Source organism: Solea solea, chromosome 14, assembly GCF_958295425.1.
Source record: "Solea solea chromosome 14, fSolSol10.1, whole genome shotgun sequence".
Classification (NCBI taxonomy): Eukaryota; Metazoa; Chordata; class Actinopteri; order Pleuronectiformes; family Soleidae; genus Solea; species Solea solea.
In genome coordinates, this window is record NC_081147.1 from 24,549,307 (window position 1) to 24,564,953 (window position 15,647).

At 41.6% G+C, this 15,647-nt stretch overlaps 1 protein-coding gene across 1 annotated transcript in view; it reads right to left on the reverse strand.

The window, feature by feature from the left end:
* Positions 1-15,647, reverse strand: part of pdgfc (platelet derived growth factor c) — a 44,544-nt gene that overhangs the window by 28,355 nt on the left and 542 nt on the right. The window contains exon 2 of the mRNA XM_058648913.1: positions 15,441-15,641. Within this exon, the coding sequence (XP_058504896.1) occupies positions 15,441-15,552 (112 nt within the window). The 5' untranslated portion in view covers positions 15,553-15,641. The remainder of the gene's footprint in view (positions 1-15,440; positions 15,642-15,647) is intronic.

Sequence of the window (15,647 nt, forward strand, 5' to 3'; positions counted from 1 at the left end):
ATAAAGAGCAACATGTACTTATCACGTATGTGAGGATATGACATCACAAACTTCATACTTTATCAGGATAATCAAGAATAAATGAATTCTAAAACTGCTTATAACCAATTGTCTGTGTATTAAAACACATTTCCCACAAAATAACAGAATGTGCCACACCTGTCACCAAAAGACAGACAAAGGCAATTAGCCGCAGACATTTCGCACGTGAGGTGATGACAATTGACACACAGCAATACATTACATGTTTTTTTTCATTTTCCGCAGTCACAGAAACACAAACAAATAAAAACGCTTGTAAATTTGCGTTGTCATGTGTGTGTTCTGTGCCTCAAAAAAGACACTGCTTGTGCTTGTCTTGCTTTAGCCCAGGATGCATCCTGCCAGTGTTGGTTTAATCCCTTATAGTCGGGTTGGGACTTGGAGGATTTGTGAAATATCACTGCGAGGACAAGTTGTCTGGGGAGCTGCATGAAGTCATTGGGGCAAAGCTTACATTCTCTCTTAATGGTCAGTAAATATACTGTACATGTGTACACCAATGTGTACACCAGCTGCCTGTTAAACCAAAACAGGCACTCGGGTTATCCCCCCCCTTTATTTTAACACTTAAAATACATAACATGTGAACATACAGAATACGTGAGTGTCTGTACGGCAGCTTTGGAGTTGTTGAAAAGCTATACTAACTTCAAAATACTCCAGTTACAGATGTAGCTGTTGGAAGGAAGCTTTAGTTTTAGCTTGAGTTTAAGAACAACGAAATATCTAATGCTGACGAGTTTTAGTGTGTGTATAGTCACCTGCAACCAGGCTCCCATTGCCATTCACAAGATGTCCATATAGTGTGATTTATTGTGCATTTTCCAATAAATGGGAATACAATTCACAAAAGTGCCACCATGTTCTTTTGAAGAACTTCTAGAACTAGCTATTGAGTCCATTAAGTCTTCAGGAAAGTGTTTACTGACGTTATAAATCAAGTGAGAAGTCGACTAATTTCCCATAGACTTCCATTCAAACGGAGTTCTTTTTGTAACCAGTTGTAGCCCCCCTGTGGCCCTTTGGTTGCATCATCTCATCGAACAACTATGTGGGTTTTTAGCAATCAGTGAATGAAAGGTGCACCCCAAAGGAAGGTCCACAGCACGGTAAAATACAGACTAAATCAGCCCCTTTTGTGTCTCACTTCCTTTCACATGTTATTTTAGTCTGAGCCATGAACGGGAGATTAATAACGTCATAGTTTCCTAATCTACAAACTCACACACACCAATCCAATGACCATATTTGGATGTGAATGTGAACAAGCCTTATTTTTATGCATAATAAAAATGACAATGCAATTGTCTCCTGCACCAAATGCCGGACCTGACGCCTGAATTTAACTTTGAGAATGTAATTATTATGATTCAAATCTCTCTAAAGATGTAATGGCATGAGACAAGAATAACAACGACACCTTGTCAGATTTCTGCGGACCCGTTCTTCTCTATATCTGGAAATAACCACAGTGCACACAGTGTCTCTAAAATACTGGGCAGCAATACTGTGGTGAAAAACATCCACAGCATACATGCAAACGTGTCAGCAATGTGCCTGTGAAATCCATCACCACGAGCTTCCAGTGCTGCAAACGACATCAAAAAACAAGCCAACTCACTGACCCACTTAAAATCTCAGCTAAATCCTGTCAACAGGTGAGCAGGGGAAACAAAGTGTTGAACAAACTCGCCTGTCATGGCAGAAAAATGAAAGACAAACATGGTTGTGCATGCGAGATCCACGTTGTCAGAGGCGTCTCATTAGTTGGCTTGGTTCCGGGCCATTACGAGGCTGCCGTGTGTGAAAGCCTTCATTAGAGGCTGCTGAGCAGATGCAAAATGCGGAGGAAAAAAGGCAGAAGAAGACGATGGGTCTAACACCTTTTTCTACCAACTGATTGGTAACCTGTCATCCTTCTCTTTCTCACAGCATTATTTATTAAAATTAAAATTCTGGTTGAGCGGTATTAAGAAAAGGGCTTACATGTTATTTAGCATTTTTACATTGAAAGTCAATTATTCTGATCTGAATATTTAAAAAAAACAAAAACATTAAAACAGACCAAGGGGAAAACCTGATCATAACAAGACTCCCTCTTCCCAACTCACAAGAAACAACCAGCAACACAATAAACACAACCTTGCAAACCAGGCCTCTTATACTGCAACCTCCCGTGCCGGACCAATCAGCTCCCAGGATCCACCTCCACACTCACACACACATGTGATTCAATCAAACAATCGAACATGCACACCTGCAACTCATCTCACACTCACATGCAGACACATACACACAAGGCTAAAGCAACCACAACCCTGGGGTTGTAGCCCCTCCCTCTTACAAATACATACAAACTTATCCTCTAAAGTAATGTTTGATGCTGTACAACCAAAGTTTTATTTTATTTCATGTTTTAACTTCCAAACAAGCTACAGAATATCTAAAATCTGAACTTGATTCAATATCAGTGGATGTCAAGGGATTCTCTCTATGCTCTAACATTATTAATATATTGTCTTAAAAGTTAAAAAGTCCTCAGAAATCAGAAGGAATTAGCATTTAGCCACTAGGGGCAACTCTGCTAGTTGCTAAAAAAACCCAAAAAACATGTCTGTTTGAATGAAAGTCTATGGGAAAATGAGAATATTACGTGATTTTAAAGATCAGTAAAGATTTTCCTCAGAAATAAATGGTCTCAAATGCTGGTTATATGTCTCTTTCAAAAATAATTTAAAGGAAAATAAGGGATAACGAGTGGACGCCATGTGATTGACAGCTAGCTCTGATAGGAGCCTGGTTGCAGGTGATGTCTGAGAATATCCAGTTTCCAAAAATGACATGGCACTGGTGAAACCATGGAGGGTTCAATATGGGAATTTGTTTTCTGCCTTGGTAACCAGCCTATGGGCTAACATACAGATACGAGCAGCCATTCATGGTCTCATTAACACCTATGCTTAATTTAAAGTCTCTTGTTAACCTAAAAGTACCCCTCACCCTCAGCCCAGTCTGCATGTCTTTAGACTGCGGGAGGAAACCGGAGTACCCAGAGGAAACCAAAGCAAACATGGAAACAAACATGCAAACTCGGCACAGAAAGGCCACAGCCAGACCCGGTTTCTAAGAGAGAACCTTCTTGTTGTGAGGCATGACTGCTAACCACAGCCCCAGTGGTCTAACTAATGACACAAATAAAAGCTGCTGTGCATGTGCATCTGTGCCAGTTCAAATACATTCTGGCCTCCTGACACAACACACTGGCACGCCTAAACGGAGACGAGCTGTGATTAATGTTCTTAGTTACACCTGTGCTTTTCCTGCTACGACAAGTCAAAATGTCGGCGGCTATAAGAGCTGGCCAATCCCTGCAGGATTAAAACTCTCCTTTTACCATTATTTATTTAAGAACAAATGTGAACTAGAATACAGTTATGCACAGTATATTAGGCATTTTCTATTACTAAATATGTCCCTGAGCTTCCGTCGTGCTTTGGCACAGCGATGAAGGAAACAATCAACCAATTGAAAGATATCACATTACTTCCACTCCTAAGCTTGTTTGACATCCTCTGATTACACCATCAAGTCCCTGTGTGTAATTCCAGATCCTCTGTAAACTGGCCTGTGTTTTCAGCACTTGAATGAATTTGTCATATGGTGTACGCCTCAAGTGGTTCTGAACCATGCAAAACATCTGGGCACTAAGTTCTTTTCTCTCCACACCTCCTACACCAAACGCCTGACCACATCCACAGCCAGATTCTCTTTTAATCATCATGTGAATTGTTCGAGAACATTTTTGCAGGGCAATGTTACTACCACTCGATGTCCAAGTAACAAGAGAACCAAGTGAGAAAAAACTACTGGGCATCTGTAACTGACTTGCTGGAGGAGTCTGTGTTTTAACACAGGGTTGTTGAATGAATGCACTTTTCTGGTAAATCACCAGGTCAATGCTGCCAGGTTGTTTTTATTACACCATGCAGGACAAGGACAGCTCCTCCAAACAAAGTCACAATGGTCCAGTTTGCAAAAATCTGTCATATTCACCACAATATCGAACAGTAGTGAAAAGCCAAGCCAAGTGTCCAGATTTTATCTACGGCTGATCTCAGGAAAGCAATATTACATTATTGAATATTGCAAAAGAAAATAAACAAATACTGAAGTATGAGGTGATAATGTCCATCTGCTTTGGCTTTAACCCTAACTGAGCCAAACTGTGAGTAGCCTGCAGACACTGAAAATAAAATGGTATCATTTCCTTTCTGACATGGTTTTATTTGGAAAACAAAAACCTCTATCTTAATAAATATAAAAGTGTAATTATCTAACCAAGTCTCCAATAAGTTGAGGTATGAAAGTGTTGCAAAGCTCCAGTGTGTAACTTCTGTAACCAAAACAATATTACGCACTTAAAGTGTCCAAAGACTTTCTATCCATATGGTAAATCCTTGGCTAAATAAAGCTAGCACAAGAGACAATCGACATTAATCATAGTTGAATCATTCTTTGTGCTTGTAGCTAATATTTTGCAGTATGTACGATATCACTCGGGTCGCAGTGGCAATGAGGATGATGATGTCAGCCCTAATGTTTTGAAAAGTAAGCAAACATCCTGTTACCCTTGCTATTTGCTGCCATTTTTGACAGTGTATATACTTGTACATGTATACTTCCAGCGCTGCAGAACAATCCTGTATTACAAAGGGCAAACTCACTCTGATTTTATTAAATGGAGATTGTTCCATATGTGCAGAGTGCAAGCGGCTACACACGCAGTTGGCAAAAATCATTCCAGTCAGTCATAAGACCTAATAGCTAATGTGCATTTTCATTCCATTTGAGCCGTAGAAATGGATACCCCCACCCATGGGAATCCGAGTGAGAGCGTGCCGTGGCGCAGCGTATGCCCAGTCTGCACTGAAAACCTATTTGTGCTTTGGGAGAAGCCATACATTCTCAAAATAGTATGTGTGATTGGGTTACCGTCTCTGTATGCCACTCGCATAGCGTCGTATATCACATCTCACCATGTGTTAGGTGACATAATCCAGGCAGCATGGGACGGGCGCTACGGTGATGATTACTTGGGCAGGTGGGGCTTTTTTATCCCCCCCACCCCTCCGCTCTAAATGCTTTAGAGCTGGGAGATTTCACATCTCCATTTAACAGCCTCTGGTTCTCACTCCCCAACTCTTCAACGGTACATAAATAAGACACAGTGGTAGTTTGATTTCCGGGGGCGTGCGTGACTTACGAGGTAGCATTGTAACTGTTTTATGTAATGGGAATTGAACGTAAGGAAAATCTCTGCATATAAATGTTGGAGGGACGGACGTCTGAGTGATGTCGCACATCCGTTCCGTGCTGCGTGAGCAACACATGAAGACAGAAGGCAATCTTGCACAGATGCCCATCAGTTCAGCTAGGCAGAAATGAGCTACGGGAAGCCTAATGCTCCACTGGTATCTCTGATTATGAACCACATGAGGTGATGTTGCATAAAATAAAATGGCACCACTGTAAAGTACGATCACTACAATGAGCACTGACCAAACTGCTGGGACAAAACAGAAGACCATGACACACACTGAACTGATAAGAAGACTGTTCTTGATCTGCCCCATCTGCCTAAACCCAATGTGTAAGTACTGCACCCAACTCGCAATAATACCTAGTAATTAAAATCATTTGTAACTATCCAAACAACTTTATTTGATTCATTTCTCAACGGATAAAATATGGGATTCACATCCTTTTTGTACTGAGACCTCCAATTTGTGTTCTGAACTGTAACAAGGTTGTTCCCATTGTTGCTTCGTGAATTTTGCACACCTACTGATGCTGCTTGATAAGCAGGGAATGTCTCTGAATTGAGCAGCTCAGCTTCTCATATGAGGAAGCCTTCGTATCATCGCGGAGAGGAAGTGAAACCACTGTAGTTTGCTTTTGCCACAGTGTTGTGTTTGCACATTATGAGCTCAAGCAATGTGGCAACATTGTAAACAAGGTTCCTGTGGAAATGTTCAAACTTATCAGGGCGGTTGCAAGAAAAAAGTTGCAGTGTTTGTACAAAATGATCAAAACATTCAGTCCCTCGAGGGAAGCAGAACATCCTGGAGGAACTGGAATACTACGATCGCAACACTTTGGTCCAATCATTGCAACTCTTTTGCAACAAATGTAATCAATCGTTGCAAAAACACTGACCCATCTGCAAGTGTGCACACATCACAGTCTCTGTGTTGTTGCATCATCCCACGTTTACCAATCTGCTACTGTTGTTGTGTTGAACGCGAGTGCAAACATGTCAAACAAGTCATGAATTAACAACCTTTCAGCAACTCTCATTTTATTAATCAATCGGAGCAATAAATTTGAAGTATTTAATATGGACAGCTAACTGCGTCAACTACCACATGGTGAGGTGTTGCCAAGACACAGTACTGATAAAACTGATAAAAGGACACAGCTGTGGGATTATCCACCATTTTTGCAGGTCAAGCTCCCTGTCAGTCAAACGCTGAGGAGGAGGAAAGTGATTACAGGACACTTTTGAAATACCTCTCTGATAGGAGGTGATGACATCTGCCAAGGTATGTGGACATGCCCTCCAGAGATGGGAACCAAGGTCAACTCATCTCACTGCCAAGATCTTTCTGTTGGAGTGGAATTCCACTTGCAAACAAAACGCACAGGACAACTGAGGTCCGTGTATGAAATTCTGGCAACATTTCAAAACCATAATGAGCCAAATGTTTTATGAATGGAGGCCTCTGCTCCAGAGGGAATCAGCTCCATTACAGCAAGATTGCTTATCAGTCCTGCCAGTGTTTACAAGAGATCAGTAATCTTTCAAGGTTTCCGTTTTTTCCACCCCATACTCACAATACGTATCTGCTGCCTGCCTCGATGCTTACTTTTCATTGCAAGATTTTTCTCAATTTCTATTGCACCCCTTTAAGGTATTTGTAGTTTAAGAATAGGCCTTTAACGGTGACTTTGAATGCTCGTATCACACATATATGTTAGTTATGGAGGTCTACTTACATATATTAAGTTGTTTTCATGGTCAAAAACCTCCTAGTCGCTGCAAACGAGCCGATCGAAATATCTCCTCAATGACACTCTCGTCAGCCGTGCTGTTTCAGACCAAAATCATACCTCCAGAACGCAGACTGTGTTGTGATTGGCCAGCCAACTAGAGCTTTCCCACTGTCCTGTGATTGGCCAGGTACCTGGAAGTGACGTAGTTAGCACATCAGCTCTCAGATACGCAGCTCCCCCTCTGGCACGATGGATGCTCTGCATCTCAGTAGCTACAACGAGAGTAGTTCTTCTTCTTCTGCGGTTGAATGTATGCAACCGGATGTGCCCGGACTAGTGCCCGCACCAGGAGGAGCTACAGTGGTGAGAGGAATGGTGAGGTTTACTGATGACATCATCAGCAGAGCCCAGGAAAACAATAAAACCCTATTTTCTCAGCAGTGGCTGAACTGTTTGTTCTGAAACTTTAGGGTTTCATAAACGAGGTAATGACACAGATACACACACAAAAGCAGTGTTAATTGGCACTTCCGGTCTATGTCACCTTTAAAATGGTATTTGGGCAAGTGTCTTGCTTTACGGCTGTAAATGAGTGCAGAGTGGGTTGGTCAGGGTTTGATCACAGGCCTCACTCCTCCCTGGGAAAGACAGTTAACAGCAGGTTGCTTCTGGTGGCTGATTCAGTCAATGTGTGAATGATGTTTGATAGAAAAAGTGCACATATTGTATTTGTGCTGTATGAATGCCTCAGTGAATGGGTGTGACTGGGTCAATGGCTTTGAGTGGTCATCAAAAGTACAAGAGCACTATATGAAGGCCTTTTGAACTCTAACTATGGACACTGCCATCTTGTGCCGCCATGTTTCTACAGTTGCTTGAATGAACAAACCAGCCAGAACCTTCTGGTATGCAAAGGCCATCAAAGTTTGTTGGTGTTTTATTGGGTTAAGTAAATACAACAGTGCAGATGCATTTCGTGGCCATATTTTGACCCCTGGCAATCACATGACATCAATATGTCAGGGCATGAAGGACACAGGACCAAAAGTCAGTCAAGCAGAAAACAAAGGGAGGTAAGGAAGTACTGCTGCCTCAGTGAATGACAGGTATTTGCTCTAACAAGTAATCTTGACTTAAGGCAGATTTACTCCACCCTTCATGTTTAGACTGGAGCAGGCAGACTCTTTTCCTCCGCCTGCCAGAATCAATGTTAGTGTTGGAAACATTTACACTACCTTGTTTAGAGGTCTAAATTTATAAACTCCATGTTGCTGCTCTGGGAGTCTCAGAGGTGTGAAGCTTTACTCACAAATGCTGCATCTTAAATTCGCTTTGTTTTATTCAGGTGGCTTCGCAGTGGAGCGGCTTTGCCATGCGCCAGCTGGTCAGACTGAAGCTAATTGAGTCATTTTGCTTTGAAGCAGCTGATAATATTAACTGTGTTTTTCTGCCAAGGAAACTAAATTGCTTTCTGATTTGAGCCATTTAGATAAGGGTAAAAAAAATATGATATAAATCTGTATTTATTTTTCATGTGTGGTTTTCAAGTGGTAATATACAACTGCTAATGAAATGACTGCTTTCATAACAAGCACTGACAGAGCCAAACATATGAAATGATCTTGCCCAGCTGATGGAGTAACACTGACAAGCCTTATCTGCAAACTATGACTGGACTTAATATGACTGGAAGTGTTGCTTCTCTCTGGAAGGAGGCAGACTGAGCCAGGACAATGAGACCACTACACACACACTGAACTGATAAGAAACTAAAAGAAGAAAGGCACACAGCCACATCAAAGATATGATTTACATGCAATATTTATCCAACAGGGTTTGCTGAGTGTGACTGTATTTCCTCACCAACACCCAGGTTTATAACCAGACACTTTCAGACACACCTGGGAGCTACGGTGCACCCACTGGACCTCTGATACTGGCCACTCACAATCATAGGGTTTAGTATCTTGCTTCAGGCACTTTCCTATTTTGACTTTTTTGGACTTTTTTTTTTTACCTCTCACTATGTTCTTGCAAGCTTACTTCATAATATAATCCTCTTACTTTTCTGTTGCTTGTATAGCAAACCGCTACTGCAGCAGCATTTCAACTGGCTGATACTTTTTCCACCCTTTTGCCAGCCTGACATTTTTAATCTACTTCTCAAACTAACTCTGTTGGAGTTGTCTGCAGTGCTCATTTGCCGCAGCTGCTTTTAATTTCTTAGTCTAGATTTTTTGCTATCATTTTACTTCTACCAAGTTAGCCATAATAGGAGCTGTCTGCGGCTAATGTGAAGCTATTACAATTATGCAAATGTTTGGCAACCTGTTGATTTCATAGTGTTTAGTATTGGAGAGGATCTCATAACCCTTTTATTTTTGTAAAATCAGTTTTCTTGTCACATTTCAGTGGTTCATTTGGATTAACCCTTGTTTAATGTCATTAAACCCATTAGGCATTACAATATAAGTTAGAACCTTTTAACAAAGCTGTAAAATATGGATTTAATCTTAATCAATCTTAATCCACATCGTGCTAATTCAGAGCCTTACAAACTGAGATGCAAATAATACAGCAGTGGCTGGAATTAACTGGACATACACTCCCAAACCACTTTGTCAGGTACACCTGTTCAACTGCCTGTTAATGCAAATACCCAATCAGTCCATCTGATGGCAGCAACCCAGGTTTATTTAGGCATGCAGAAATGATCAAGGCAACCTGCTTCAGTTCAAACAGCATCAAAATGGGCGATGAATGTGGCATGGTTGTTGGTGCCAGAGTGGCTGCTCTGAGTCGTTCAGAAACTGCCGATCTACTGATGTTGATATTGATGTCAGTGGTCAGAAGAGAATGGCCAGACTGCTTTACGATGACAGAAAGGCAACATTAACATTAAGGCATGTAAAAGACCATCTCTGACTGCTCAGCGTGTCAAACCTGGCAGCAGATGGGCTATAGCAGCGCCACACTGGATACTTTATTGAGTTGGTCAATGAGTGTACACACTACGGCCATTATGGAAAGTGAAAATGAGGTTTATGCTGCACAAATAGTTACTAGCGTCTGTCATGATAATCTCTTGGAGACATCTATAGTCGCAGAATCCACCACAGGACTGGTTTTGAGCACTGTGGACAGATGTAACACAGATTGTAACACTGTGATAGCATCACAAATGTACTAAATATGTGCACTTAAGCAAACTGGTGCGAGTGGAAACCATGGATTTGCCTTCACAGGTTCAGATGTTTGTCATTGTTGTTTGGACTGCTTATTGTGGTCAAACTAATCTGTTATTGCAGATGTAATGCATCATGTGCATCCCCTTTTTTGAAGACTATGATATAAATCTTGTTTTGACTTTATTAGTCCATCACTATCCAAAGCATTGTCTGCAAGTGTACTTGTCTGATTCAAACAGACAGGTCCAAATTGAGAACATTTCTTCTTCAGCAAAGCTTAAAAACCATGACCCAGATCTCTGGAAAAGTCACTGCTTGGGGTGGTGGGGGAGACGGTGCTCTTGCTGCCCAAAATGACAAACAGCAGTCAGGCAGTGGCATGCTTTGCTTGCCAAATACAGCACTCCATGTTCAAATAGTGCTGACAGGGAAAACATAGACACTGTTATCCAGGGTTCCCCATGCTGGAGTGAGATATTGAGGGGAAAAATCTCCTCCCTTCAGGACACATAGAACTGCCTGTATGCCTGACAGAGAGCTATCGTGGAAAAAATATCATAAAGCACAGATGTTTTTCCTTATATACACTTAAATGTTTACATGGTGACTCTTGTGTTTTGTGGCTTTCAGGATGGACAAAGTCAGAAAACATCAAATCCTTTGTTCATATAACGGTCGACATCAACTTCTCAAAGAAAATAAGAAATCATCTTCACTAGCTTGCCAAACCTCTCTTTATATATATGTGGTTTTCATCTGACAGTATTGATATATCCAGTGTAATTGTGGCCCTCTGTGCTTCCGACGGAGTCCATTGAACATTGGAGCCATCCATTTTCCTTTGATGGTTTTAATTCAGCCAAGCACATACCAGCTGCTGTTGTGCTGCCCACTACAATGATTAAATGCACAGCGCCGCATTCACTCATTCAAGCGTATCGATCAAACTACAGCGTCTTAGTGGAAACAAGCTTTCCCAGGGAGGCAGGCTCAGGAAACATCTGACCTGTATTAAACAGGGAACGGAGATTCCAAGACCCGCTAGTTTTGTTTCATCGGTTTAGGAGCCATATCAAAATTCAAATTAAAACACACTCTTGGAAACCTCTTAAAATAACATACCGGAAACCTGAAGGCCATCTGGCAGCGTATAAAAAAAGGCCTGATCTTATATAGACCCCTGTATTTGTTCTAGCCAGGACAGATTTGGTAAAAACTGAATAAGAAGGAAAAAAATTATGCTACGTATTCTTGTATGGAATGTCAAACATGGGAGTCTCACAAGTCAAATTTAATAAAACAACTCGTCACCTCTTTCAATTTTGCTTCTGCTCTTAATATTGCAGTTCCCAAGACTGTTGGTTGCATTTTATTAGCCAAAGAAGAAAATGAGAATATGATGGCACTGCATAATGCTTCATAGTTGCTGGAGGGAACAAAAATGTAACTAAAATTTGAAGTTTGAATTTAAAATGCTTGTGATATTTTCAGGTTTCTACATGCACTAGATTATTTAGCTTTAGCTCACCCATGGTTAATTACCATGACGGCTTACAACTTTGATTTTTTGATCATGTCAGAATAATGGATTCTTTAATAAAACACTATATTTTCTAATTTCTAATTGTCACTATACGATTGTTAATACTCAACCATATCAACACGAGACGTCCCCAATCAAGAAGTCATTTTTGGGAGTTTTAGTATAATCAAAATACCTCCTCAGTCCTTCTGACTGCGCCACAAACAGTTGTTTTAGTCGCCCATGATGAATGAATGGGTGATGTACACTTCACCTTCATTACACCTGAAACAGGCATGCTTCCTAACGAGGCCACCCAGTCTCTTTCCTGTTACCAAATCCCTGCTCTGAACCGCTTATTTGTCTGCATCATAATCGAATGAATGCACAATGCAACTCTGTATCGTCAACCCTCTGTGAATGTATGCGTGGAAGCCTGCACAAGTTCCCCCTTCGGGCCTACGGCCCTGCTAACCCCCAGTTCCCCGCCTAATCTTGTAATCTTTAGCGGAACAGCAGGGTCTGTGATCACTGGCAGGTCTAACCCGGTGCATACCTTCCTGCAGTGGTGCTCAGTGGGGGATATGTGGGAATATCTGCAGGGAATCCACATCTGCAGTGGGATTTTTCCCATAAGATCTGGCACTGGGTTCATGGGTGGGCGAGGACTGGTTGATGACATGTTCAGTAGTTCGCTGTAGGCGACTAGACTTGTTCAGTCAGCCTACAGCGAAGTACTGAAGATGACTAGGCTCTGGACGACTGAGAACCTTCACAGACACGGTTGATAACATGGTTATCGTATGTGAAGTCAGATCATGTCTCCTGAGATGACCTTTGTGATTGGGGAGCATCTTCACGATGATGTGCAGTAGCAAATTACATCCTTGTTTATTTTGATGTTCTAGCATTAACAAAAAGCAGCCTCAGTGAAATGAAGCAAGATTATTTAGGGCTGTAGGAGCCTGAAGACAAGTTTAACTTCCTTTAAATCCTGTTTAAGGACAACACGACATACTATATATACATATGTATGCTATTTTGTTTTTCCAGTTGTCTGAGGTAGAAATATAATGCTGCCTGGGTTATATTTACTGGCATCACTTGTTCCAGTCCAGCATGGATAGATTTAAGCGTCAGGACACATTGTATGTTTGTGGTCCATGTCCTGCACCACACATGTTGGTAGACTCACCGTTGACTTTTTTTAAAACTCAAACCAAACACAGTGAAGTGTGTTTTATCTTTTTTAAAGAAAAGCACATGTATGTTGGATTGATAAATGTATTGTTTTGTGTGCAAACAGACAGTTTTGGACTTCGACCAGTGATCCTGAGAAAATGAGCTGAAATGTAAATACAATCCTCGCTGAAACAAGAGTGAGAGACTGATTTTTCTGACAAGAGATCAACTGGAAGAAGCAACCGGAGGTTGTGGTGGTCATGGTGGTTGGAGGGAATGTGTTGTTTTTTTTTTTCTCCTCCAAACCCTATTTCACTCCTGAAAATGGTACAAAGCATTCCTGTAGCACGACTGCAGATGTCATTTATGCTATGTTTTTGCTTAATAACCCACAAAACCTTATAGCCATGTGGCGAACACATGAAAATAACGTGCAGTACATGTTATTGTTACCAAAACCTCAGCGGTGGAGGAAGGAAATGTTCACATTATTTATGACCCCACTGCTCAAAATTTACATTTCAGGCTTTTGTGTTTTTCGGAGATGACAGAGACAAAGTCATTAATGGTGACAGATCGGTGCTCTGAATGTGAGAAACCTCCCACTGTGATATCTTATGGAGTCATCAGCAATCGCTGGCTAAGTTTTATACCACTGGAGACTATAACTCTTCCGGCAACTACCACTAAATATGCCAGACAGGTCTGGCTCGCTCACTTTCCCTCAGATCGATATCAGATTGTCTCGCAGAGCATCAGTAATCAAGTGTGCCAGAACAGTGAGCACTCAGACACTCCAGTCAAAGGTTACAGACAGCATGGCCGGCTTCCCGCTCAGCCAATGTGTGACCGCTGCTCTCAAGAGTTCTTTGACAGTTTAACATCCCACCACACACACACTTCCCCCACCTCCACCGCATTCATTCCTCTCCCTCCCTGTTGTTTTCCTTTCTCAGCCGTCCTGATTAAACTTGGAGAGCCCGGCGGGAGGCTCTAATTTCCCGGCCCCGACTGTTACTGTAGTGAAGTCAGCCCTGCATGTCCTCACACAAGGCCAGTCAAACCCAGCGGCTGCAGAAGGCTGCGTAATGAATGAGGTCTGACCGGTGCAACATCTGCAGGGTACAGGCTTGTTGGTACTTTGAACTGTTCCCTGTGTGGTCCTGCGTTCCCTGTGTCTTGTTTGGTGAAAACCCTACCACCATCAGTTCAAACATTCAAAACTATATTTGCACAAGTTTGTCATTTCTGCCACCAGGGCTCTCGTGGCCAAAACAATAACAAAAAGACCAAGTTTGATGACGCTGGGAAGCAGCATGGGATCGTGGGAATTGCCTTGTTTCCCCACGGTGTTCTAGCTTGCGCTTCAACAGCAGAATGTGCAGCAGACGGCAAAGAGTAGCCGTGATCATTAATGACAAATACACATGGTATAATGAAAGAAAACACAACGGTTAACTAGTGCTAGAAACTGTGTCCGTCCTCACTGCGATGTTTTATAAGGGTTTGCCTGTAGAAGTGACGGGAAACGCAGATGGCATCTTTAATTAAAACACCACCGATATGAAAAAGAAACGTTTTGGCTTCTATGAGTACACTACGTGACAAAATAACTTTAGTCTCATTGTTTTAAGATATTTGAATGTTTAACAATTCTATAAATATATCTTTAATTTAAGCCACACTTTTGCTTCACCATGACTGTACAGTTAGCTGAAGCTAGGCCATTATAGTCCAACTTTGATGAGTCAAATACAGATGAATGATTACCTATCAAGCCACAAATGGCAGAATGTAGACTATAAAATGTTGATGTTCAGGAAAAATAATGTGTAAAAAGTCTCGAGTGAGAGTGAAAGTTAGAGAAATCAGTGCATACAAAAGCCTGGAGGAAATATGCCCCCCCCCCCTTCACACACACACTCCCTACAACCACAAAAAAACTTGATTGCCAAATAGCTGTAATGGCAGGAATTCACTGGAGGCTGCACTTATTCAACTCAAGGGTAGAAACAGACAGTGACAGTCACCTTCAGCTAAACCAGAATGTGTCATTAAACATTAACCCTACTCGATTTTATACATGTGTAAGTGCAGCTCAGTGCAGTTCATGGTAACCAAATGACATCAGTGTGGAAGGACTGCTGCATGAATGGAGCCCTTTTTTTTATGATCACAGGGAAAACTTCTCCCTGGGGGGACCTGAAATTTCAGAGGGTTTCCCCAGTTAAACATACAGGAAAACACTGTGAAGGTAAAAAGGAAAAAAAAAGTAACTCTGCACTTCCTACCCTGGATAATGCTGTTTGAACAGAAAGAGACGCATTCATTCATTCATTCATTGCAAAATCAAGCACGATGTTTTCAAAAAGTGGCTTTAAGCTTAGTAAAGACAAATAAATCATAAAATAAAAATAAAACAAGCACCTTGTGATGTGTGTAACACAACTCACCGTTTTGCTGCTTTACACTTGGAAGGTGAAATTTGGTGACATGACTTGATTCAGCTTCCGAGCCATATTTTTGGAGAAGCGATGCAAGAAGGAATAATAATGGAAGGATCATTTGGATGAGTGGTGGCTGGCGATCACAAAGCGCTGTAGACGGGATGGTTTATATCACCACACGCACGCGTCGTTTACAGGACACCAGTGCTGCTT